Genomic DNA, 25,619 nt, shown 5'->3' on the forward strand with positions numbered 1-25,619 from the left:
ATGCTCCTCAGCCACCACTGTGCACTGAGTCATTTGGGAGGTGTACACTCCACTTCTGCGACCTGTTTTTGTTCCAGACACTTAACAAAATAAGGATTTCCTGACTATGACGGCACAAACTGATTATCTTGTTCATATGGAATCTGTCAACATCCACCAATGCTTTTAATCTGTCTTGAGAAAACCATGACTTGCTACAGAAGTTCTCTCCTTTTTGGGAGGGTGGGGACGGGAGATAACAAATATATTTTCGACTCGCACAGCAGCTGATTCTTTGATTCAAATACACTTTTCTATTTTCAAAGACAAAAATGCACTAAAATATCTCCATCATAGAAATGTCTAGCTTTGTAACTTAGACCTCACTGCAAAAATACAGCACTATATTAACAGTGCTACTTCAGAAAGGAAAAATTAAGTGGGTATGCATCCTTTTTCCATATCATCTGTAGCTTTAGTTTTCCTTCTCTTCTCTGTGGTCCTGCATTGCAATTCCATTCCTGTCATTTTTGGTTTCTCCTGAAGACAAAGAAAAGGTGCACATGTCAACTTGTAGCTTTTTTTCATCAGAAAGAATGATCAAATGTCAAATTTATACTGTTTCTCTGATATTTTTCAGTTGGTTGAGTACCATAGGTGTTAAGAGATAGAAAACAGCAAAAAGAATAAGAGCGTGATTTGACCCAATTCTTTTGCAAGATTATAACGCTGCTATTTTTCCTGCTAAAAACAGAATTCACGATGTAAAAAAGATCAAGTTTTCTGGAATAAAAGATAATCAGAGAAAATTCCATCCTCTCCAGTGTTCCCTGTCTTTCTTGAACTGAGGAGCCCACAAATGAACAAAGCATTCAAGATGCCTCACTGGGGCAGACAAGGATAAATCAGATCATATTCCTGGAGCACTAAGGTTTAAGTGTGACAGTGTTATGAAGCAGACAGTGGAAGCACTACACAAAATCTGTTTTTCTGATTTTCTTAGACTCATAATGTCATATTTTAAATGGAGAGGTCTGAATGACTTTGTCCAGCTGATTAGTTCTAGAGGAAAGTTAAAGCAAGTGCTCCAATTTCTGAACATCTGGACAGAAGTCAAGGTAAGATTACACTAAAGATAAGTTCAAACCTGTGTCCCTACCAAGGCTATATTTTTGACATATTGCCTAATACTAAAACTGTTTTGTTGTTTTTTTTTCCAACAGTCCCATCTGTCTGAAGTCAGGGCAGGCTATTTACAATTTCAGTCACTGGTAACAGAATGGCCGTTCCTGCTCCAGTGTGACAGAAACATCTGGGTTTTATTCCAGAAACATTCTGCACTCCCAGCTGCTCAAACACTTTTTCTTGCAGGAAACAAGCCTGTGAGAATTTAATTTTGTTCACCTGCAGAATTCCATTCGTGTGACCTTTCCATTGATATGCACACACGACATCCTTCAAACTGAGAGGAGCTGGCATTAAAACGGATTGCAGAGGGGAGGGAGTACATCACCATCACATTAGCTGACATTTGGAGGCCTGTCGAGAACCCTTCTCTTTCAGAGCTGCAAGCACCAGGCACAGACTAAATCAAAGCCAAATGGGCCGAGCTAAGCCCGTAGAATAAATTAGTGTATAAATAAACGTGCTGAAGTGGTCTCCTACTCTCTTCCAGAAAAAGCCTGAGTACGTCACTCATCTCCAATGTAACACCGCCGTTCCATGCAGTGTTAGCCCCGCACGTAGACAAGCCCGGCGCCAAACAGACACGCAAACCACACGCTACACATTTCCCACGGGCAGAGATGGATTTATGCATCGTTCTGTCTCCAGGGGCACTCGTGGCGCATGAACAGATACGCGCTCCGTAGGCGGCACTTCTTGTGTGTTAACGGGGAGTAGGAGTGGTTGAGCGAGGAAGCACGACAAACATTAGCTATTTCAGTCAAGACTGCTTTATTTATCCCACACCGGCTCGGCCCGCCCGCGGCACGCTTCCGCTCACAGGACGTGGCAGGCGGCGCTAAAGCAACGGCGGGGCCGCGCATCGCTCCTCCTTCCGGCTGGGGTGCGTCACTTCCGGCGAGGCCGCGGCGAAGATAAGATGGCGGCGCTGGGTGAACCGGTGCGTCTGGAACGAGGCGAGTACGAATTCTGCCGTGGCCTTCGCGTTTCCCTTTTCTCCGCGGATTTTAGCTGCTCTCTGATTTCGGCTGCTTCTGCCGCTGCCCCGGTCCCAGGGCCGGACTCCAGCCCGTGGGCCCGAGCCGGCGGCGGGCAGAGGGAGCTCTTCCTCCTTGCGGGGTGGGCAGCGCCGTGCAGCAGATGCTTGGTGAACTTTGCCTCTGTTTTTTTTTTTTTTTTCTTTTCGCCCCGTGCGTTAGCTAGGTCTGCTTCTTTGTGGGTTTTATTTTATTTTATTTTACTTTATTTTTCAATCGCGCAGCTGGAGACATTTTTCTCGGGTTCCAGTCGGTTTCCATGGACGCGCTCGCCCCTGGTGCCAGCTCCTTGTTCCTGTCAGGACTGTTAAATTCGTGGCTTTGAGTTGAGTGTGTTAGACGGTGTCTTAGCAGTCGGTCCCGGTTCTGTTTTATAATCAACGAAGGACTTGTGCAGGAGCCTCTCTGTACTTGTTTGAGTTCTAACTGGCTCCATTGTGCTCTCACAGCCTCGTTTGTGTCGTTAGCGGGGTGTGGCACGTAACTACAGCCACTAGAGAGACGGATAAGGCACAAAGCCTAGTTGTGTACTTTTTCTATAGTGTCTTTTATCTGTGCTGTCTTTTGTCGAGCACTTTTAGGAAACGGTGGTAAACCGCCTAGAGTGTGTTTGAGAAGGATGGCGATTATGCGGAGTGCAGGTAATTGCATGAGCTGAGTGTTTTCTCATTGCCGTCCCCTCTGGGTCCGCTTCTCAGAGTGCCTTGTAGATTTGTAATCATATCTACATCAAGTGCTGCCTATCACAGAACTCAGCTGTTTGTGCCCAGCCCTCCTTCCTGCTCTGCAAGCAAATCACTTGTGATGTGTGAGAGAAGGGCTGTAAGCAGGGACTTATGTAAGAACTTTGCTTCCCACTCGGCAGCTCATCAACCCACCCAGCTCCAGAGCTTTTTAATTAGGGCAGCTGCTTTGGCAGTTGATTAGTTGCTTTTGCTTGGGCTGTAGAGTTAAACCTCAGGCTGCATCTTCCTCCACCTCATTACCCTTCCATTATGCTCTTGCTGTGAAAACAAACAAATGTGTGGAGTTACTTTGGGATCAGTGGAACAAAAGAGCTGTTAGTCTTAATGCTTTTTTTTTTTTTTTTTTTTTCATTTTTAAGTAAAAGCACAGTGTAGTGGGCCTACAAAAGGAAGAGCTTTATTTACAGATTTAAACAACTGCTGGGTAATTGCATGGGGTTGACTGTAAGTAACCTTACATTGAATCATTTTCAGCTCAAAAATGAATGCCACTAATGTTGTTGGTATATAGCATATAAAAAGAGAGATTAGTGTAGAAAATGTGCTGATTTAAAATGGTTACCATATGCTTACCGTCAGGGCAATTGAAAAATTCACCCAGTCTGTTCCTTCTTCCAAGCTTCATCACACAAAACTACTACCCAAATTTGCTGGAGTACAGGGATATAGCAGTGTTGAACATTTACAAATTACTGTTTGGTGGTGATGTGTAGGAAGTCTATGGGTACCTGAGGCTATTTGAATGCAGGCAGCAGAAGTGGTTCCACAGGAGTGTTTGTGAGGACGCTGTTCTCTCTTGTGTTTTGTTCACACACCAAACCAAGGAGTGGTGGCGTCTCACTGTTGCTGTATTATTTTTTTTTTTCCACCACGTTGGACCTGCTCCAGCACCTCCATGTCCTTTCTGTACTGAGGTGCCCAAAACTGAACACAGCACTCGAGGTGAGGCCTCACCAGTGCTGAGTACAGGAGCAGGATGACTTCCCTGGTCCTGCTCACCACCCCATTCCTGATACAAGCAAGGGTGCCATTGGCCTTCTTGGCCACCTGGGCACACTGCTGGCTCATATTAGCTGACCATCAGTACACCAAGGTCCCTTTCCCTCAGGCAGCTTTGCAGCCACTTCTCCCCAAGCCTGTGGGTTGCCTGGGGTAGTTCTATCCACTCGGGTCTATATAGGCAGAGGGGATTCACCAGGGTGTTCAAATGCAGGCCTACATGACTGCGAGGCTATCTGAGGAATGTGCATTTAAATGCATTTTTCTTTCAAGACTTCAAATTATTATCCTGCAATCACACACACACACACAAAAAAAAAAAAAAAACACCCAGAATTAAAAACTTGAAGAGCTGATATAAAAACACTGTAAAGATTAAAAGAAAAATTTTCAGTTATGTGGTGGTTAATGATGAGGGTTTTTTTCTATTTATCTTTAATTGCTTACTTCTGGATTTATCTATATGTTTTTCCTTGAACGTCATAGGAACAGAACTCGTGTCTGGTTTTGGTATGTTGGCTAAACTGTAATGGTAATTCTGTGAGGAGGACAGCTTTCAGCTGATGACGTTCTGAGTACAGCTCATGAGGAGGCAGGCAGTGTCAACAGGATAATCAGCCATCTTCTTTTTCACAAACAGCTGTAGGAACTGCTTTGGGTTTTCACATCGATAGTTCAGTCCTTTGGTCTGTCAGCAGTTCTAAAAATAAGTAAATGCATATTCTGTGTTAGTTTCACCTAGCAGGAATCCTGTTCACGTCCAACCTGTGTGTATTCTCAGTACCTTCTTGACGAGCTGATTCTGTGCTCTTGGTCTGCGCTTTCTAAAAGACAGCTGATTCCCAAGCTAGCCAATTTTACCTTAGGCTATAAAAGGCTGCACAGTCAAAGAATTCAGTTCTTAGGAGACCCAGGTAGGACGTATGTGCAGTTTATTGAGAAAACATTGAGGTTATAAAGAAATCGGTGAGTGGAGTTCTTGAGTGCTGGTTACTGCAGCTTCTCTTTTGATTAGTAAACTTTGGTCGCTTGAATTTCTTACAGTCTTCTAATCAAACTGTTAGATGACTTCATACACATTACAGCTTACCATGATTCGTAGAGCACGGGTTGTGAGAGCTGCTGTGTAGAATTGTGCTCTTCATATGCCTGAAACAGTCTGCAAACATCTGTATTTGATAGTTGTGTTGCAGTTTACATCCTTAGCAGACTTTTTGTGAATATATGGAGTGTTGTAGGATTGGAACTCCTGCTATTGCCAAAGGATGTGAACAGCTTCTTCCTTCCATTTGTTTGTTGTTCTCCTTCAAGCTGTTCAGTGCCGGACTTCACGAGATTAAAGAGAGTTTGTACTATTGATGCTGAACAGAGGGTTTACTGAGAATATTTATGGATTTACATAATTAAGATAGAAAAATCATCAATCACAGCTGCGCTATCTTATAGAATGCTCTCATCTGAAGCGTTGTGTGCGATGGCAGCTGCAGTATTTGGGTGCTGTTCCGTGAATGATTGATGTCCAGTGTGCGGTACAAACACAGTGCTGGTGGATGAGCAGTTCAAGAAGTTCCATCATACCATCTCTGCTTGGCTGCCAGCTGCCATCAGTGTCTGTGAGATACCTGACTGACACCTCACAGAAGCGAGCAGCATGAACTGTGGGTTGCCTTCTGTCAGCACACCTTAATTTCAGAGCATGACAGGCTGGACATTGTTGCTACAACTTCTCTCTTATACGTTTATGGTCTCGAAGTTTGCGGCTGTTGCTGGTCTGTTGAGTGGCACTGTGGCAGCACAGAAGATGTTCCACGTGAGAGATGATTCCCTGAGGTTAATTATGGAAAAAGGGAAGTAATGCATTTAGGACACGGTCATGTTCCAGACTTTATCATCTTCTGGAATGATCTGTGCCTCGTTAATGTAATAGATTAATCTCTGCTTCTTTGTGCCTTTGTGATAATGAAGGCCATAACGTCTATCTGCTTTTTTGAGAGGCCATTCTACTTCTGGTCAAGGACTTCCATGGTTCAGAAGAATGGTCTCTCTAGAAATGCAAGTGAGGAATATTAATCCTTCCTGCTCTTGAAGAGCTGCCTGCAGAAGGTCACATAGCTTCGATGTCATGTTTGGTGCCCATCTTGATTGGTACTGGTCTTGAAATCAAGTTCCTCAGATGAGATTTTGGTTTCAGTGACGGTGTGATCTTCCAGGAAGTGTAAAAAAAAAAAAAACAACTGGGAAACAATGTTGGGTTTGGGATCTGATACAGAACACTCCATAGAGGTGATTGAGGAGATTGGGCTCTTTTTCCTAGCGCTGTGATGAATTAGGCACACTGCAGGTGGAGGAAGTAAAGTATTTTCAAACTGATACGAGGTTTAATCAAGGTTTTATGATTCCAGCTGCTGTTTGGCATCCAATTAATATAATTACATGCCTGAGTTGGCCTTATTTGTAGGGAAAGTGTTGGGTGTATTTCTGGTAAACTAGTTTCTGAATATAAAAGGAGTGTTAGCGTGCTTGACAATACTATAGATGGCTTTAAAAATGTGATAGCCATGCATTACTTATGTTGTGAAGTTTTATGCATACAAAATGTTGCTAGTATTTATTATGAAAGAAATATTGCAGCCTGATTTCAAGGAAAAATGAAATTGCTTAAAATACAGATGTGGTTGTGGTGCTTCTAGGTATTTAGAGGGCTGCGTTGCTGTCATTGATCTAAACAGTTTGAAAATAAAGTGCTTTATTCTAACATTTTGTTGATACATGGTGATGTGGAAGAAATGAAACTGTAAGGTGTACACAAGCACACACAGGCTACTGCATTAACTTAGTTTATAAAACAAAAGCCAACAAACCATCAGTAGGGTCTTTTCAGGCATTCCTTATTACAAGTGCTTTATTTTTTTTCTGTAGATATCTGCAGAGCAATTGAGTTGCTGGAAAAATTACAGAGAAGTGGAGAAGTGCCACCACAGAAACTGCAGGCTTTGCAGAGGGTCCTTCAAAGTGAATTCTGTAATGCTGTGAGGGAGGTAAGTTAACTGTGCAAACAATTAGCTTGCACTAAAAGTGGTACTTTTAAAAAACATTCAATGCGACAGCACTTTTTTTCTTCATAGAACTGAATTTGACTGAAGTCTTCTGTTAAGCTCCATATTTTTTACAAGTTGAGAAGAAAACAATTTAGGGTAGTGCAGGTGTGTTGTATTAAATAGTGGCTCAAAAACAAATTGCCTCTTGGAGGTTATGATGAGAGTTTTGCCTTGCTGGAAACTAGTACCTTGTTATCCTGTTGGCTGGTAAGAATGGGCAAAGTATGAATTGCCTCTTCTTTTAAGCCAGATTGGCATCATGGCTTTGCACACCTCCTCTTCATTCCAGATGCTCTTTCAGAGATTTGAGATGGTTGAATGTGTTCTCAAATCATTGCAGGTGATGGCGCTGCCACTGCTAACACCTGCAATGATTTGCAAGGTCTGTTTGTAGACAGGAAGTCCGCTATGAAGGACTGGTTTGTTGGGTTAGCTATCAGTAACCCACTTAGCATTAGCATTCTTATGGCCTTTGTGCTTGCAATAGCCTTTCTTTTCTTTAGATATTCGATCAGTTGTGTCAGGTGAAGGAAAATGCAGATTTTAAGGGGAGGGCTTGATTGTTGGGTGAGCTTTGGAGAGCCGCCCTTGCATAATTTTTCTTGCATCCTTATGGAAAAGTCCCAGCTTGAATCAAAGAAGGTAGTCGCCCATACCTGCTGTCAGATGTCATGGTGGGGTCTGCATGTTTTCCATGGAAAAGGATTTGGGTTGAGACCTAGAATGTGTGCTTTTTGACTGAGCAGTAAAGACGCTGAGAGTTATTTCTTCATTGTACAGTAAATTCTTACTTGGCACCACACATCAGGGATTCATTTGTTAGAGGTGTTTGTTTGTTTCATTTATGCAATTTTAAGTTGCAACTGATTGTTATGTTACCTAAGCAGGAAAATAACAGTTTTCGCCATGCTGAAGTTGTCTTGTCTTTCAAGGTGTATGAACATGTATATGAAACTGTGGATATCAGCAGTAGCCCAGAAGTGAGAGCTAATGCGACAGCCAAGGTAAATGCCAAACTTGAGTAAAGTGCAGTAGTTTGTTACTTTAGTAGCAGAGAAAAGGTGTTTAAACTTCAGAAGTGTACCATCTAGATGTTTGATCAAACGGATAAGCATATGAGGTCATTAAAAGGTATAACAAAACATTTTTAAGCTTCTTCCATTTATGCTTTATTCTTTGAGTTCTAAATTTCTTATACTAATGTTGTCTAGGAAATTAATCTGATTTGTCGTAATATTTTAGCACTTTGAGATAAAAACAATTTTTCAGCCTGCTCACTGTGTCAAGCTAAGGAGTTTATATTCATGTAAATAGGAAGATCTTATTTCCTACAGGCCACTGTAGCTGCATTTGCTGCTAGTGAAGGTCACTCGCATCCCAGAGTGGTTGAACTGCCGAAAACTGAAGAAGGTCTTGGATTCAACATCATGGGAGGCAAAGAACAAAATTCTCCCATCTACATCTCCCGAATCATCCCTGGTGGTATAGCTGATAGGCACGGAGGCCTGAAACGTGGAGACCAGCTTCTTTCTGTGAACGGAGTGGTAGGAATCGATTTTCCACTTTCTTTAGCAGTAGCTACTTGTCTCCACTTGGGGGCATACGTAGAATATACATGGCACAGCTTCAGGGTGTCTTTTGATCCTAGCAAAATTGCTTCTTTTTGTCCTCTCAAGAGCATCTTCTTTAGGTTTCTGAACCTAATTCTGTGCAGTGACAGTTGGTGGATTATGCTTTGGTTATATTTTTCCACTGAAAATGGCACTATTTATATCAATGTTTCAGATTCTGAGAAGCTGTATAAATCTGGTAGGTGTTGTGTTCTGAAATAGTATTAAAGTGCCATTATGGCTTCCTGTTTGATCAAGTTTGACGATGCAGATTTTAACTTAGTTTTCTGCAGTTTTTAAGGTAAGTAGTAAATTGTGATGCATTGTTGTAGACTGAGCAGGGGCTCTTTGACATCGTTATCCCAGTAAGAGCACTACTGCTTGATGAAACTGTAGTAAGATGGAAAAACAGGGTGATGTTATCTTTACTTAAGTGCTATAAGCTTCAAAACAAGTATTTATATTTTAAGGAGTACATGTCTGATGTGCTATTGTAGCTATTTATTTTTAAGAGGTATCCTCTTCTGCTGAGTTGCAATACAAGAAGAAAAACAGAACGCCTGGAAAGAGGAGGCTATGGGCAGGCTTTGATTTCCAAGAGCTGCTTGTCAAATGCATATTAATCTCTCAGAATTCTGGATTTATTTATAGAGGCTTCCATCATATGCTTAGAATGCGAATGTTCTCATAATTACATCTACAAACTCAGCTTTATTTTAATACTGAGAGTTGAACTCAGCCTTTATGCTCCTTAGCCTGAGTGGGTTTTTTGGCATATGAAAGGAATCGAGACTTGCTGGTTCTTGGTACTCTGGGAGGTGCATGCTAGCAAAGAGCTCTGTCATGCTTGGCTCCTGACTGTTACGTGGGAGATGTGAGAGTAATGGTGTCCTTAGTGGTGCAGCTATCCTTGGCCTAGCCTTCCTGTGTTTGAAGGCATCAAGGGACAGGTCAGCTGTCCATAAAGCAGCAGCTGTTTTCATGTGAAGGCTTCCTCACCTACAGACCCTCACAAAGCAGAAACAACACCCCAAAACTCTGATCATTTGACAGTAATCCCAGCTGAGAACGGCTGCATCTGTGCACATACACACATAAATATATGTAGCTATTGTAAAAATACAGTGAATGAATAAAACACTGCAAGAAAACAGGCTCAGAGGAAGAAGCTTTTGATGTTTGCAGATTAATTACTGTCATCTTGATATGTGATGGACATTCTTGTTAGCAATTATGATTACTTAATACTTAAGAAGTAATTTGCTGCTGCCAGGATGGCAGTGGATGTGTCTTAAAGCACTTCTGGTGGTGGTTTGGGTTGTTTTTTTATTTACTCTTTTCACACTGGGAGATTTTAAGTGTAGTGAAGAATTTTCTATGCTTTGGCACAGTTGACACTAAGACTTCACAAACAATCAGTAGTTTTTTATTGGAACAACCACCACATCCACTTGAATAACAAACATGAAAACATTCAAATGTATGCGTTGTCTGAGTCTGATGGAAGAGAAATAACTTTGGGTTTGTTTTTTTTTTAACTGTTGTCTTTCTTTCTGTAAGTAACTTTGTAGTAATGGGGAAACCCTCCAATCAACAGGTACATCACCTGCCTTCTAGCTTCTAATAGCACCCGTGGGAGGTAGGCTTGGGGTAGTCCCACTGCTGTGTTTGATGAGTTTGGGAGAAATAAGTTGTGTTGATAAAACGTGTGCCATCTAGGAATGTGTATTTGGATGAAGTTGCTGAGAACTGTTGCTGAAATATAATCAGATGAATCTAGTAATAAATCCTGAGAGTTAGTTTAGTGAAGTGTTATTTGTTTTTTAATCTGTTCTGACTTGTTGGGGGAGAGAGCATGGGGCTAGGTGGTTCTTAATGAGTTTACAGGAAGTGAATTTGAGTACCTTGCACTGAAGATAAGACACGTATGGAGTGCTAAGATAAACAGTACACTGCCTGTTACGTGTTCTGTTGCAGGTGTCCAGTAGACAGTGATTTGCTTTGTCATAGCTGCCTTTTTGATGTTATCCTATGCTATCTTGCAGTTATCTGTGAGCTCTTGTCCTTAGCTAAGTGCAAGATAATTTGAAGTAGCTTATTAGGCAAATTGAGGATGACAATAAAGTGCATGATTATAGAAGAAAAGCCATCTCGGACTAAAAGACAAAGTGTGCTGAAGCTGTTGATTTTTGAGTGTTATTTCAAAATTGCCTATTCTCCCTACTTCACTTATCTGATGTAAATGTATGTAAGGACTTAAGCATAACCAGAAGTTTTGCACTACTCTTCTTACTACTGATTGGTGTATTTATCATCACTCTGTAGTGATTTGCTGGAGAATGAATCCCAAGCTTGGATGATGTTCTTGTGAAGTTTTGAAACTAGAATATTTTAGTTGACTGTATAGACACAGAAAAATGGAACAGGTGTGTTTTCAGTGTGTGTTTTCACTAATATGATCCTTAATGACTTACGCTTTGCAGAGCGTCGAAGGTGAACACCATGAAAAAGCAGTAGAGCTACTGAAGGCAGCCCAAGGCAAGGTCAAATTGGTTGTACGATACACACCGAAGGTCCTGGAAGAAATGGAGTCAAGATTTGAAAAAATGAGATCGGCGAAACGCAGGCAGCAAAACTGATGTTGAACGCAATGACTTCAAGAAGATACACGCCCTTCACGTTGTGTAGTTTGGTCAGTGCAGTGCCAGGGGTACACAAGTTACTGTCATTTTCATAGAACTGTAGAATAAGTGAGGTTGCAAAGGACTCTTGGGGATTACGTAGCCCTGCTTAGAGGATGGTCAGCCAGAGCAGGTTGTTTAGGGCTGTGACAAGTTGGGTCTTGAGCCATCTCCAAGGATGGAAGCTCCACAGAGTCGCTGGGCAGCCTGTTCTAGTGTTTTGATCTCCCTCTTGCTAAAAGATATATGTTTTTCTGTTTAAATGGAGCAGCTTATATTATAGTTTACGGCTGTTGCCTCTTGTCCTGTCTCTGGGTGACTGCTGAGAAGAGTCTGCTTTTCTTCTTTTAATTCTTCCGTATTGGGCATTTACACATCTTGTTAAGAACACCCTTGAGCCTTCTCCAGGCTAGACAGTCTCAGTTGTCTCAGCCTCTCTCCTTGTTTGTCAGATGCTCCAATCACTGAAATCAACTTTCTGCCCCTCCTCTGGACATGATCTTGTCTGCCTGTGCCTGTCTTGCACTGGGGAACCCAGAGGTGGTAACATGAATTAGGTTGAGTGGAAGAGAAACATCACTTCCCTTGACTTGCTGCAGACCAGCAGGCCGTTGGCCTTTCTTGCTGCAGTGATACGTTAGTGACTTATAGTCAGTTTGGTATCTTTGGCTGCAAGGCTGTTTTCCAGCTGGTCAGCCACCAGCCATGCTGGTGTAGATCGTTCCTCTCCAGGTGTAAGACTTGCACTTCCTTTTACTTTTTGAGCTTCCTGATAGTTGATTTCTGCAGCCTCTCAAGGTTCATTGGAATGGCATGGAGGGAGCGTAGTCTGTCCTGTTGCCCTGTTATTAATGCATCTGTTAAGCGCTGTGGAGCCCAGTGCTGACCTCTGCACTATGTCAGTAGAGATTTGCTGCCAGCAGGACTTGTTGCCACCAGTTGCAGCCTTTGGCAGTTCACCCTTCTTTTGAAAGTTTTCTTTTCTATTTCTTTGCATTTTTCACAGTTTAAAAAAAAATGCATCCTTTCAAACTCAGCTAGGGTACCCGAAAGAAAGTGTGTATGTTGCATCTGTGTGCATCTTTTTCGTATTAGACCTTTAAGCATGCAAATAAATTCAAAGGTTTTTCAAGTGCATTTAGTAAGACCTGTTTCTACAATTGACATGACTTCTTTCCTATTCTGCTTTTTCATTTAACATCTTCAGTTTTCTCGCTGAATTATTTTGCAAAGGAAGATTTTTATGTAGCAGTATTTTGGCACTTTTCTTAAGAACATGTTATAAAGCAACTACAAAAAGTAATCGTGATCAACTGCATGGCTGATAACAATTACCAGGTTTTATAAAGTTTTGGTGAGTACGTTATTTTTACACTTCTGCTAAATCATAATTTGTTACTCTGGAAATTTTATTACCTCACCTGTAAATAATGTACAATTGGTGTTCTCGTATAACGACTTTACAGATTTATAAGTGTGAGTTATCACAGCAATCATTCCTGTAACTTACATTGTTTTGTACTGATTTTCAAGCAGTTAAGGGGGCTAACTGCGTTTGCAGTTCTGGGTTGACTATATGTATTTTTATATGCAGAGACTGAAGATATGTTAATGCTTTCAAAAGAATTTCAGGCGTTTCCCTGACTTTCTGCTGTTTTAAAAAAAAGTTCATTTTAATGGTCATAACTCTTGTGGTTTTAGTATGTCTTACTGTAATCATACATGCAGAGTAACTGTGCAGGACTTGGAGTAGTTAGTACCAAAATCACGTATGGTTGCATCTGTAAGAGTAAAACATTCTGAGGCTTACATGTCAAGTAACCCTGGGGTGAACTTGTTTGGGATTTATCACTGAACTGCTTCCCATTTAAGAGCTCGCGGTTGTAGAAACGGTAGCATCAACATCACTCTAAAAGTTTATATGGAATGGTGCTGGGATAGTAACAAGAAGCCTGCGGTTTAAGTGCTGTGTGTCTTTGCTCAAGTCTGGTTGATGGTGGCATGCTTTTGGTGTGCCATTTTGTAAAACTTTATCTGGACAGAGGTACGCTTCTTGGAACTACCAGGTTTGATGCTGTACTTGCATACTTGATTTTAAAAGCTTCACTTGTTGGTATATATCTATAATTAACTTGATTGTCTACTGGAGTCTGTTCATTTGTATGGCAGCTATGAGTGCATCCTAATTGAGTATGAGCAGTTTGATTCTTAGAGGCTTAAACTGAAAAGCGCATTTCTGACCATTTGACTGTTCCCTGGTTTGTTCACATGGAGCAGTACAGTCTGTTGTGAAATAATCAACTATGTGGAAGAGAGTAAATGGTTAAGGATCTAAAAATGACAGCATGAAGTTTGTGCATTTTCAGTTGATTTGCTGGAGAAGGAAAAATTGTGATCATGACAGGCCGGTGAGAAACGTATTTCCTTTCTGCATGTTTGTAAGCATGGTAAGCCTGCAAATAGAAGCTGGGATTTTAAAGATAATGATAGTTTGAAAATGCAGTATAAATATTTAACAGTTAGATGATCTTGAGCACTGAATTGCATGGTTTATTATCTGTCATAGGCCTCTATCCAAAGGCCTCATGTCGCTGATAGGACCGTGCTGTCGAATTGTATATTTTTATGGAACAACTAATGTTGAAAATACTGAGACCAAAATGGCTAGGTAGCGCGATCGTGGATGTGTTTTAATTTAAGTGTAAGATAGTAGATATTTGTTTTAGAGCTATATAAAAAAATATATATATATATATAAATATTAAAGGTATGGATACGAGGTAGAAATGTGTTTTTTAGAACCTGTATCCCTTGGCATTACTGAACAAAGCAGTGGTTTCTGTTACTCTGAGGTAACTTCCTTTAGTGTAGCTTGAGCTACTGAATGCAATAGCATCGTTCTGAAGTGTAGCATTTGGATACAGCTTGTCATCCACTACAAAATGTGGGGAAGGGTACCTGGGCATATAAATTGTAGCATTTGATAAAAAGCTTTTTAATGGCAATAATGACAAAAAAAAAAAAAGCAGAAAACTCATTAACCGTCATGTTTAATACTATGGAAACCTGTAACAGTAAGGAAAGGGTGGATTCAGATTCACCAACAAGCTTAATTTCTTTTACTACTGAGCAGTGCCTGTACTGTGTTAATATGCAGTCCCTACACACTTGATATCTTTGGGTATGCAAACGGTTTAAGAAGAGATATCATTTCTGCAGATCTGCATCTATTGCTGCTGTGAGGAATCTTTGGGTTTTATCAACAGAAAAATAAAAGTTAAATTTCACATGCATTGTTTTTGTGTATTTTTTTTTTTTCCTGAGTTTCCATATTTGGTACTTTTTTCATGCAGCTGTAGTTGGGTGTTTATGATCTCTGGGGCGTAGTGTAAACTGTGCGTGTGTGGGCATGCAAAGAAAAACTTCAAATCCAGCTTTTTAGTTTTTCCTGGTTGCTTATGAACCTTCCCTTTTCTGCCCTACGTTTTGTGAATTGTTGGAGAGATGAGAATTAGAACGCTGTAAAGTATACGTAGTATCTTGGGCCTCCTGCATTTTTGAGACCTCCTTAGTTTCAACTGCATGAGCTTACGTGGTGCATATTATTCCGAGTCAGATATTATCTTTTAATTGTTTGAAGCAAGTATCTCTGGTAATGAGATGTTAAATAACTTAATTCCTTGCTTAAAGACCTTGTGAGGTCTTCAAGAAAAATGTGCCTGAAGTTATGAACCGAGATAAAGGTGGGAGAAATGCTTCAGTTTGGAATGCAAAAGGTTTTTCTTTTTAATACAGGTAAGCCAGACTGCAAATTGACAGTGTGCAACAATCATTTATGTAAGTACATAGAAGATGGGTAACAAAGCTGGAAATACAACCACATTTTCAATTTGGTTTTAAAAACGATACATTCGTATTGGAGAAAAACTGAGAAAAACCAAAAGTTGCTGAGTCTGAAAAGTATCCGAGTGTGGCTGTGTACAAACATAAACTGAGTCGCCTTTTTGTCCTCAACTGCATGCTTGCTTGTGGTGGCATTCACTGATATTTTTTTTTGACTCTGTACTGAGCAGATTCAATTTGGTATCTTAGCAGAGACCAATTATGACTCAGTTTTTTGAGTTTATTTCTGTTGCATGAACACAGGATGATGTCTAGTGTCAAATGAATTGTGCTGGTGCAAGGAAAGGTGTGACCAACTGCTTGAAGTTGCATAGAAGCCGAAGGTGTGGAGCAGACCGAGTTTCTGTGATCCTTTATCTTGTAAAATCTTTATTGGAATCTACTTTAAGAGCTGTGTTACTATGCAAGGCGTGTGGGACTTGCTTCAAACAAATCCTGTGTCTGTTTAATTCTGTACCTTGATGTATTGATAATTGTTTTCCTGTCAGGAACGTCTCTAATTAATGGAGTAATAGTGATATATTTTAATATTTGGTCTTGTGGCTTATATTCAAATGATATGTCCCATTGAGAAAAGATGTTTAAACAACCATTTGCTCCCTCAGTGGTTAATTTCCTTCAGCCTCTTCCATGGTTTTTGATAGTATTCCACTTTCCTGACTAGTTAATGCAAGTTGTTAGCATAGGAGACAAATATGGTTACGTAAGTTACCCAATTTGCAGAAAGTTGGTGGAGTTTTGTCCATCGTCTGCCTAAGGATTTAAAGAAGGTGAGTTACTCCATGTTTCTGGAGGCTAAATCTGTGGAACAAAGTGGCAGGGTGAGGGGAAGGAACTCACCAACAATAAAACATCATCTTCCTGAACGCTGGCTTTGACCTGTGCGCTTCCAAGGGTAAGTAAAGTCACCTGCACGTGGTTCTTCTCGCAGCTCTGCTTTTCTGCTGGAGCAGTGCAGTGACAGTGCCACTGTCTGAACAAAGTCTGATCTGCAATGGAGACAGGCTGGCTAGCAGCAGTGCAGTCATCACAGCTCTCACCTGCTTCCAGTGGCAGTGAGTAAAGTGCAGAATTTGGTGATTTATTGTGTCAGGTGTATTTCAATAGCATCTGGAAGTTCAGGACGCTATTGTATTTTGCAGTATACAGATGCAGAGCAAATAGTTTGGCTCCAGGGAGCCTCAGTCTATTGCTAAGAAATTGTAGGGTTTGTGGCTGAAGAAAGCTGAAGTGAAAATACAGTAAATAAGCTCTCTTTTTTTTCTTCTGATTTCTCCTGTGCTTTCTGTGATTTACTTTGAAGCACTATTTATTTTTTTAAATACCTCCAAGAGGCACGAGAGTGAGCGTGCCTCTCACTTGTATTAAAATCCATTATTTTTTGGTGGGTTCATATCCGTAATCTAGTTGAATCAGAGCCTGGAGTAGCCATGCTTTTTTTAATGTGATCTCAAGCCTGCTCCAAGTGGAGTGACTAAGAGATTGGGGTTACACTTTAGCAAAGTACATGTGTAGAATGTATCTGAACTGCTGCTGGCACTAGCTGTGTCACACTATTTGGCAACTGTGTAGGAACACAGTATCTTTCAGTAAATACAAGAGCATTGTCAGAAGAAATATTGGAAATCATTTAAATTAAAAGAGCAGTTCATCAGTGAGCGGTCCGCTTGTTCTACACCAAAAGTGTATTTGAAGTGTGCCCAGAGCTTTTGGAAAGCATCGGTGTTGGTGCGTGTCAAATGCTGTGTGTGCACCAGGCAGAAGCATCTTGTGATCTTCATTTGGCCTTCGTGATGATCTCAAAACCTGAAGAATTAATTGCAGCTTTTACATACCTTTCTATTTTCTAAGTAGAGAGAAGGGTAGAGGGTGCATCAGATAAATGTTTCCAAGATTCCCAAGGTGGAGGAAGGTCTGGAGACTTTCTTGTCTGGGTTTGGTTCTGCAGCATACGTTCTACCTGTGCGTGCTGGAGCCAAGCCGTGGGATAAGTTCTGCTTGGCAGGGGCTGCAGGTTGGCAGAGGAAACATGAACAACTGACAGGAAAGTGACTGTGTTCACTTGGAGAACAGATCTGTGACACTTCCAGCTGTTTGGTTTGTTGTGCAAGCGCAGCTACTCTGGCATTAACTTTACACTATAGAGCAAAATTTGAGTTTCTTTACATCACAAGGCAGAAGGAAACAGTGATGGCAGTGCACTGAATTGGGGTGTGTTTGATAAAGGGCTTCAAAGGGTTTTATTTCTGACTGGTGCCACCGCTGGATTCTGCTCAGCTCCAGGTGGTCCTGTCACTGGAATGTGCCCATGGGCCTCGGGCTTCATTTTGGAGGACGCTTGTTGGAACGGAGGGTTATTTGAGACCTGAGCTTTCAACTGTGATAATTCCAAAGTGCAATTTTTGGTGACATCTGGTGTTGGATAAAATGTACCCATTATCTGCCGCTCCTGCAGCCATTCTGTGCGGGCAGTGGAGTGAGACAGTTGGCACAGGGTAAGCGCTCAACTGTTCTTTTCCAGATGGAAAAACAATTGCTTTCATTTGTTTTGGTTTGGATGTTGCGTGGATCCGCGTGCAGGACGCGGCTCCTTTTTAATGCCCCCTTCTCCAGCGCTGGGTACAAACACAGGGCACAACCAAGAGCTTGAGGACGCGCGTGGTCTTCTTTCCCTTCTTTCTCTCAGAAACGAGAGAGCGGGAAGCTGAACGCGGGGCGGCGTGACTCCGTGTCGAGGCGTCGACCGCGCCTCCACAGCCCGCGTGGAGATGGGAGGGAGCGGCACGGCGCGCTCTAACCGCCGGGCGGGCGGGCCGGCAGGTCGCCGGAGGTCCGCTCGGCTCGGCGCCGCCCTCACGGCGGTGTCCCCGGCTCCCGCGCCACCGCCTGAGGCGCCCGGCTCCCGCCGCACCGCGCCGCCGGGGCCGAGCCGTGGGAGGCCGAGTCCCCGCCCCGCTCCTCGCCCGCCTCCGCCCATTGGCCGCGCCCCCGCCTCTTTTTGCATATTCATCGGCCCCGCGCCCTCTTCCCACCAATAGCGGCGGGGGGGCGGCCGCCTCGTTAGCATACGCGCCTGGGCGCTGGGCGCAGAGCTGCTGCAGCCGCCGCCGCCGCTCGCAGCGACTGAGGCCGAGAGGGGTGGGGGGGGGGGAGCCGGGCTGCGCCGCGCTCCGCTCCGCGTCCGCCCCGCGGTCCGCTGGCCATGGCCGCCCCCGCGCCCTACCTGCGGCGCTGAGGAGCGGCGGGGCGGGGCGGCGACCGGGAGAGCTTTTTGTCCTCCTCCGCGGTGCTAGTTTTTTTTTTTTATCATTATTTTTTATAATCTTTTTTTAGTATTGTTTTAAATCGTCGCTTTTATTTTTATTTTATTGTTATTATTATTTTTTTCTTGCGGCGGGGCCGTGCCGCGTTGCGGTACGGTGCCCGGCGATGCGGTGCCTCGCGTTGCTCGGCCTCGTCGCCTGGGGCCTGGGCAGCTCGGCCGGGCCCAGCGGCGGGGCCTCTCCACCACCGTGCCCGGCCTCCTGCAGCTGCGACGGGGATCGAGGAGTCGATTGCTCCGGCCGGGGGTTGGCCGCGGTGCCGCCGGGGCTCAGCGCCTTCACACACGCACTGTAAGTGGGGGGCGGAGGGGGGCAGGTGGGAGCGGGGCGCGGCGCCGGCAGCACAGCGCCTCCGGAGCTCCGCGGCTCCGCTTCACGGTGCGAGGCTCGTTCCGCTGCTAGAGGTGGAGAATCGGAGCTGCTGCTGGGAGAAGCGCTGGGCTGCGCTGGGTTTGGCGGCTTCCCGCGTTGTTGGGTTGTCTCGTGAAATGGAATCGGTGCGTCCGAAGAGCCGGCAGCCGTCGCGGATCGGGCTGACAAAGAGCTTTAACTTGGTGTTGCTGTGCAGGTCAGCTCCCACAGGGCTGCTTCTGAGTGACTGGAACCCGAGCAGGCGCTCCCCAGCTGTGCTGATCGTAAAGGATGCTGTTGGTCCCTGTTTGTTTTTCTTTTTCCCTTATTTACAGCGCAAAAACGGCGTGCCTTCGCGATAGCTCTGCGCTTCAATCAGACTCCTGTAGTAAGGCCGCTGGAAGTTCAGCATACAGAATGCTCAGTAGCAAGCTTCCTATTGCTTCCTATTCCGAACCTGCTCCGGCTGCGCCCAGGAGAGCTGTGCAAAGAAAGAAATAAAATCAAATCGCTCCCTCCAGCTGACACGTCTGTGTCATGGCAAAGCGTCTTAGCGGTGTGTAGAGAAGAAAGCTTTTTGTGCTCCGTGTCGGGCAGCACGGTGATGCTAGGAAATCCCCTTAGTGCTGCTACGGGGCTTGTTGTGATTACAGCCATGGCAGCAGGGTCTGTAGCACAGGGATGGCTCAGAACAGGTTGGCAAACAGTGCTCTGTGGTAGTGGAGCAAATATATGGCTGCGTTTTGGCACTGGTGATCGAGAGCTGTTGCTGCGAGGCAGCACATCGGGGGTATTGTGGTATCAGAGCAGCAGCTCTGCTTCTAAATCAGGAGAGACAGGGCTTGAATCAGGAGAGCTGAAGGCAGGCATCTCAGCGTAGGGATTTTGGAAGATAGAGAGGTGTGGCAGCATTGGATCTGAGCTGTCTGAAGGTCTGGAGGGGATGGGTTGGATGGAGGAATGTGGAGGGAGTGGGGAGGACACGACCAGGGGTAATTAGTTGATGCTTCTGCTGTGGGCAGCCATTTGTTCCGTATAATTTAGGTTGGTGTTTATGTAGCTCTTAATTACCAGCTGCCCTGTTTTCTGCTTATGAAGGTTGGGATTCTGCTTGGTTGCAACGTAACTGTCACCCAGTGAGCTGATATGCCTGGGCAATAATGCTGAGGTGGTGGTGGCTTGGCTTTTGTAGTCAGTGCAGCACATTGCTGAGCCTTGCTCTGACACTTCACACACGTATGCTGGAACGCATTCATCTTCATGGGAAGAAGTCACAGCGGGGCGTGCTCACGGTGCTGCTTTGAGAACTGGAATTTTCGTTTTGGGCTTAATAAATAAAATAGTGTGAGTGGTCTGCAGGAGACAGAAAGCAAGTAGTTCTGGGTAATGGCTTCAGGGATATCTGAAATGGGCCTGGCTGCTTCCAAGGGCGTGCAGGACAGCCATCTGTCCCACAGTCCTTTTGTGAATTGACCCCACAGTTATCATTTTTGTTTTAAACACTCCGGTTTTACTATAAGTGTTCCAGTGTTGCCTTCTTTCGTTGCCTCCCAGAATGCTGGATCTCATTTACCCACTTTTGCCGCAGGGCTGGGTGTTCAGGATGAAGCAGCCCTCTTATCTGCTGGTCTCTATAACCTGTGTACCCTACAGTCGGCTGTGGGTGATTCCAGAGCTTCATGGGATGAAGATGTCACACTGAGGAAGGGTCCTATTTGACCCCATTGTCATGCAGGTTGTTCTGGCTGCTGCAGGGAGCTGATTGCCTTCTTTTCAGTTCATAGGCAGTGCAGAAGTACCTCCCCTGTCTCACGTTTGAGTTAATTTCCTGCTGTGTTTATGTATAAATGGCAAAATTATATGGTACTGTTTGGATTCAGCACAGTGAGCGTGTTTCTTTTTCTCTTTTTTTTTTTGTTTTTTTGTTTTTTGTTTTTTGTCCCCTGGCACTTTTATTTGCAGAAAGGTACTGAAAGGCAGTGGGTACTCACTCACAGGGTACCCACCTGCTGTGCTCTGCATCCCCTGGTGTCCAGTCTGCACAGCAAGGACCTGGAGGAGGCTCAGGGGATGCTGTCTAGCAGAGCTGCCGCGCGAGAAGAAAGGATGTCCAGACACAGCCAGGGCTCTGGAAAATGTAGCTTAATTGCTGTCCTCCTGAGATAGAAAGGCCTTATCTAATGAGAGGTTTGAAGGTTTTACAGTTACTCTGTTTAGTTTTTCACTTGCCTGTGCAACACAGCAGTGATGCGCTGGCAAGTAATAAAAAGCTTATTCTGTCTTCCAGAACCAGGGAATGGAGCCGACCTGTTCCTCATTCCTCGTTTCTGAAGGGCTGCAAACAGCCCTCTGTCTCTGCTCTGGGTATCCCTCTGGCCCTGGTGCTGTAGGCCCCTGGTTTGCTGGGAACCCTTCTGTGGAATCTGTTGCTGTTTCAAAGCTTGATGCGTATTTTTATCCTTTGAATGTTTTCTGTTGGCAGCAAACTTGATGTTTGGCTGCTACCTCTCTTTTCCTTTTCTTCCTCCCAGAAAAAGGCCCGGCGCCCCACTGTAACAGATGATTTGTCAGGTATTTGGTGTTTGTTTTGCACATTGAGGTCACGTATTTCAGCCATGTGTCATTTCTTCTTGGGTGCTCACTGGCAGGGGCTCGTAAATGTGACTTGGGGAACAGATATCGAGATAAGTCTGTAGCGTGGAAAAAAAAACAACCACCACAACTGGACTTCAGTGCAAGCAGGTTTGTGCTGGTAAATAATTAGCTCTTCAGTTCTCGAGAGGAATTTGCTGGTGACTCTCCGCCTGAGATGGAAAATATGGAAGCTGTAGTAGAACGGCTCAAAAACAAAACAAAACCCAAAGAAACTTCCTCCGCAAGGATCTTTATTTGTTTTGTATTCTACATCTAAGCCAGCAATTTTGCAGGACACAAGCTCTTATTTACCCAGAGAAAATTACTGGCCTGGATTTCAGAAGGGCTGAGCACCCTTCCTCCTTTTCAGAGGGAGCGGGAGCTCGGTGAGGGTCTCCCCATGTCTGCTTGTGCTCTTTCCTCCTTTCTGCTGCCCTGGTGCTCGTTCCTGAAGCTCATCCTCATGTTGGGAATGGGCATGAGCTCATGTGGTGTTTATGGTCTGGAGAATTTGCAAACAGCTCAGGTTTGCCTGCTGCTTGTTTTGCAAATAAGCAAGGCAGCAAGGTGGCTGCCGGCTGGTTAGCCTCAGCGTTGCTCAGTTAGGAAGACTGAGTTTTTGGGCTGCAGCTTAGTGGGTTTGGGGGTTTTTGGGGATGACGGGAGGTCTGAAATAGCTGGGGAAAGAACTGGAGAAATCTGCATCATCCTAGAAATAGGTGACAGAGGTGAGAGAGGATTGGCAGGATAGGGTAGGACAGAAGAAACCATCCCTACATGGCAAAAAGAAATCTGTCAGTTCAGGCGCTGAGGATTTAGATGTTAGGAGACCCATGTAAACAGAGCCTTCAGCAGCATTTCCCACGTTAGAAGTCCTGGCTGTCCTCCCTACCTGGTTGGCTTGCCATCTGCTGCGGCACTGACCCAGGATTTGGCTATAGGGAAATCCTCTTGGGTAGTATTTCATACCTGCCTTTCAAATACTGCTGCAGTTTTTTTGATAAGATATTTTCTAACTATTGTCTGAACAGTTTGGGTTATGTGGTATTGGTTTTTTTGGGTTCCCTTGGACCCCCTTTTGGAAATGTGACTGCGGTTGTTAGCGTTCCCTCTGTGACTCAGAGGCAGCCAGTGGTGGTGGGCGCAGAACTGGGTGCAGTTGTGGACATCAAGGTAGTTTGGTCAGGGTTGGGGCTCTGAGCACCTGCTGGAGCTTTGGGTGTCCGTGCAATGTAGGGGAGTCCCACTAGGTGACCTGTGAAGGTCCCTTCCTACTCAGACGATTCAAATGGGGAGCATCTACCATGTGTTGGTGCCCAGAAAGTGTAATTAAATCATGCAGAAATGGCATGTGATCTACCTGGCAAAAGAGCTGACCTTGTTTTTCAAAGTTCTGAGTTAGTGCTGCTGTCAGTGCCTTGTGCTGATGTAGAAAGCTTGCAGTACAATCAAGTTGTGCTGTTCGTCATATGTATCTCTTACAACCATGATCTCAAAAATAATGGGCAAGACAACTGCAAAACATTTGTCCTATAGAAGGAGGTTTATTTTGTTTCTCAGGTGATGCCAGTTGGAGGCAGAGCTGGATGTCTGCTGGTATGACACAAGATCATTCCTACGAGGCATTATCAGCTCTCTTGTTGAAATGGGATCCTCAGCGTACCAATAGGTTTTGTTGTTGTTCAAGTCTAATATTGATAATTACACATTTAATTAAACCTCTTGCTTTAAAGTATTGAAGGTGATTTTGTTCAGGATTAAAAAAAAAAAAAGAGCCCAAGCTATTATGAGACATAAGAAACTCTTTAAAACTCAGCATCTTATTCCTGCAAGCCCTGGGTTAAGAATGCGGGAGGAGCCTCAAACCACCCATATGTGGTCTGCAGAAGCTGTACAGAAGGTGCTGCCTTCTGGTAAGGAAAGAAGTGCTAATTCTTTTCCTTGAGGAAAAAATGGAAAGAATTTGTGAAGTTGTGAAGAGTGCCCTGAAAAATCAGGTCCTTGCAGCGAACAGCTGTACTCGCAGCATTTTCTTATTCAAATATGAGGACTTTTGTAAGCACTGTACCTCCTCCTTTTCTCTCCCCCAACCAATCCTGGAGGAGTGCTGGGTCTCACATGGACTATCTTCACTCCAAAAGGCTGGAGAAAATGTGTTTGGACTTTTAAATGGTGCACAATTAACAATGAATCATAAATGGATGTGCAATTTCTGAAGTATGCAGGGGAGGCCTAAACCTGTTTAATTTGGCTTAATGATGCTGCAAACATGGTCATGCATTTTATAACCTTGTCCTGTGAAAATGTGTTAGTTTTTTTTTTTTTTGGGGGGGGGGGGGGGGTTCCCATTACCTCCTTGACATGTGCACAGTTGCACATGAATAGCCTGACCCAGTGCCTCAGCGGGGAGAGCGGCATGGCCGTGCTTTCAATAGGGCTGTTACTACAAGGAAAACATATGGGATACTTCAGTCCTGTCTTTGCAGGCAGCACACAGGGTCTGCTCCTTGGCAGAGCTGCTGCGTCCAGCCTTCACTTGGTTCTCTCTTGTTAGAAAAGCTTGCAAGGAGCTATCTTCTTTTTTTTTATATAGAATCATAGCATGGCTTACAGTTGGAAAGGATCTTTAAGATCATGGAGCTTCAACCCCCCTAGCTCAGGGTGCCCAGGGCTCCATGTGCCTGGCATTGGGCACCTCCAAGGCTTGAGCGCCTACAGCTTCTGGGCAGCAGTGCCAGGGCCTCAGCACCTTCCAAGTGAGGAATTTCTGCCCAAAGTCTAACCTCAGCCTCCCCACTTGTAGTTTAAAGCCATTCCCCCTTGTCCTGTCGCTGTCGGATCATGTAAAAATAATTATTTGATTCTATGATTCTAATTGGAATGCTTAGGTTTAAGAAGGGGGAGGTAAAAAAAAAAAAAAAGTAGTAAAATGGATTTGCTAATATTGACCAAACTGTTAATATTTTACAGAACTAGTGTGGCTCTTGCTAGGTGTAGAAAATCCATGTCTTTTCCAAGGGCAAATCTGCTGGCGCTGTGCTGAGTGTTCAGTGGAGACTAAATTTCTTGAATACCCAGCTTCAAGTAGTGACCTATTCAGAACTGACTTACTCTTGCTCGAAATCTCTTTTCCAGAAGTTTCAAGGAGTTTGTTGATCTGTTTGTTTGTTTTTTACCATCTTTCCCACAAAACCCTGGTCTCCGGGCCAGAAATGTGCAGTTAGGAATTTTAAGTAGGGTTTTGAGGATAATAAACAGCAGTCGTTCATGGCTTCAGCCTCTGCAATTGCGCTGCAAAGCCGACGTTTCCTTTTTAGAATCTCTCCTGAGCAGTCGTGCCAGTAAAATAAATCTGAAGTGTGTTTGGAAGAGAAGACTTTTGTTTAAACAACAGTGTGTCAGAATTCCTGCTTCAGAGTAGGACTGCCCGTACTGTTGCTGTCTCTTCATTCGCACAAGACAATGTTTTGTGCCCTAATAATGAATCGATCACACGGCTGGGAAGAATACCGTAATGCACGTTGGGTTGATGCATGTATCTAAATACTCTGGATTTTTGTCTAACCGACTTCATCCCACAGTTCTTTCAGGCAAAGCACATCACTGAGTCTCGGTTGATTTGGTGCCATCAGCAACGGAAAATGGAATGATAACAGGAACGTCAAAAATATCCTCCTTAATGCCATTATTTGCAGCTCTGAGGGTTCAGTGTCCTGTCGACGTCTGAGGGATGCCGTGTGCAAGTTGTGATTACTTGGGCAGTGTGAAATCATCTTCCTCCATGAGCTTCAGTTATGCTTGTGGAGAACACACAGTTAGGAATGTCTACACACTGCTCTCCCCAACATGAAGTTCCCTGTTTGGTGAGAGTGCAGCTGTACGTTGAGCTTTTTCCCACAACCTTGGAGCAGTAAATATTGCTCCTGACAAAACGTGGTATGTGCTTGCCTACGTGGATCTCTTGAATGGTAAACACCCAAAATTGACTTTCCAAACTCTAGCTGCCTTTTTAAATAAGGCAGCCTTTCTTATTTCTTTCCATCCTGTTAGTGTTGTGGTGTTGAGGGTTACGT

At 44.0% G+C, this 25,619-nt stretch overlaps 2 protein-coding genes across 4 annotated transcripts in view; both read left to right on the top strand.

Moving 5' to 3' along the window:
• Nucleotides 1-1,971: 1,971 nt before the first annotated feature.
• Nucleotides 1,972-14,622, top strand: LIN7C (lin-7 homolog C, crumbs cell polarity complex component). Of its 3 annotated transcripts, none has more exons than XM_048948278.1 (5): nt 1,972-2,120; nt 6,866-6,984; nt 7,977-8,048; nt 8,379-8,588; nt 11,138-14,622. In XM_048948278.1, exons 1-5 carry the CDS (start codon nt 2,084-2,086, stop codon nt 11,291-11,293), a joined length of 594 nt encoding a protein of 197 aa, XP_048804235.1. In that variant the 5' UTR covers nt 1,972-2,083; the 3' UTR covers nt 11,294-14,622. The 3 variants fall into 3 exon arrangements, with proteins under 3 accessions (XP_048804235.1, XP_048804237.1, XP_048804236.1); XM_048948280.1 differs by lacking the exon at nt 1,972-2,120 and adding an exon at nt 2,127-2,311; XM_048948279.1 differs by lacking the exon at nt 1,972-2,120 and adding an exon at nt 2,355-2,842.
• Nucleotides 14,623-18,342: 3,720 nt separating this feature from the next.
• LGR4 (leucine rich repeat containing G protein-coupled receptor 4) overlaps nt 18,343-25,619 on the top strand; it is a 58,498-nt gene continuing 51,221 nt past the window's right edge. Inside the window, exon 1 of the mRNA XM_048948257.1 lies at nt 18,343-18,852. Within this exon, the coding sequence (XP_048804214.1) occupies nt 18,668-18,852 (185 nt within the window). The 5' untranslated portion in view covers nt 18,343-18,667. The remainder of the gene's footprint in view (nt 18,853-25,619) is intronic.

This window comes from Lagopus muta, chromosome 6 (assembly GCF_023343835.1).
Source record: "Lagopus muta isolate bLagMut1 chromosome 6, bLagMut1 primary, whole genome shotgun sequence".
In the NCBI taxonomy this organism is placed as follows: domain Eukaryota; kingdom Metazoa; phylum Chordata; class Aves; order Galliformes; family Phasianidae; genus Lagopus; species Lagopus muta.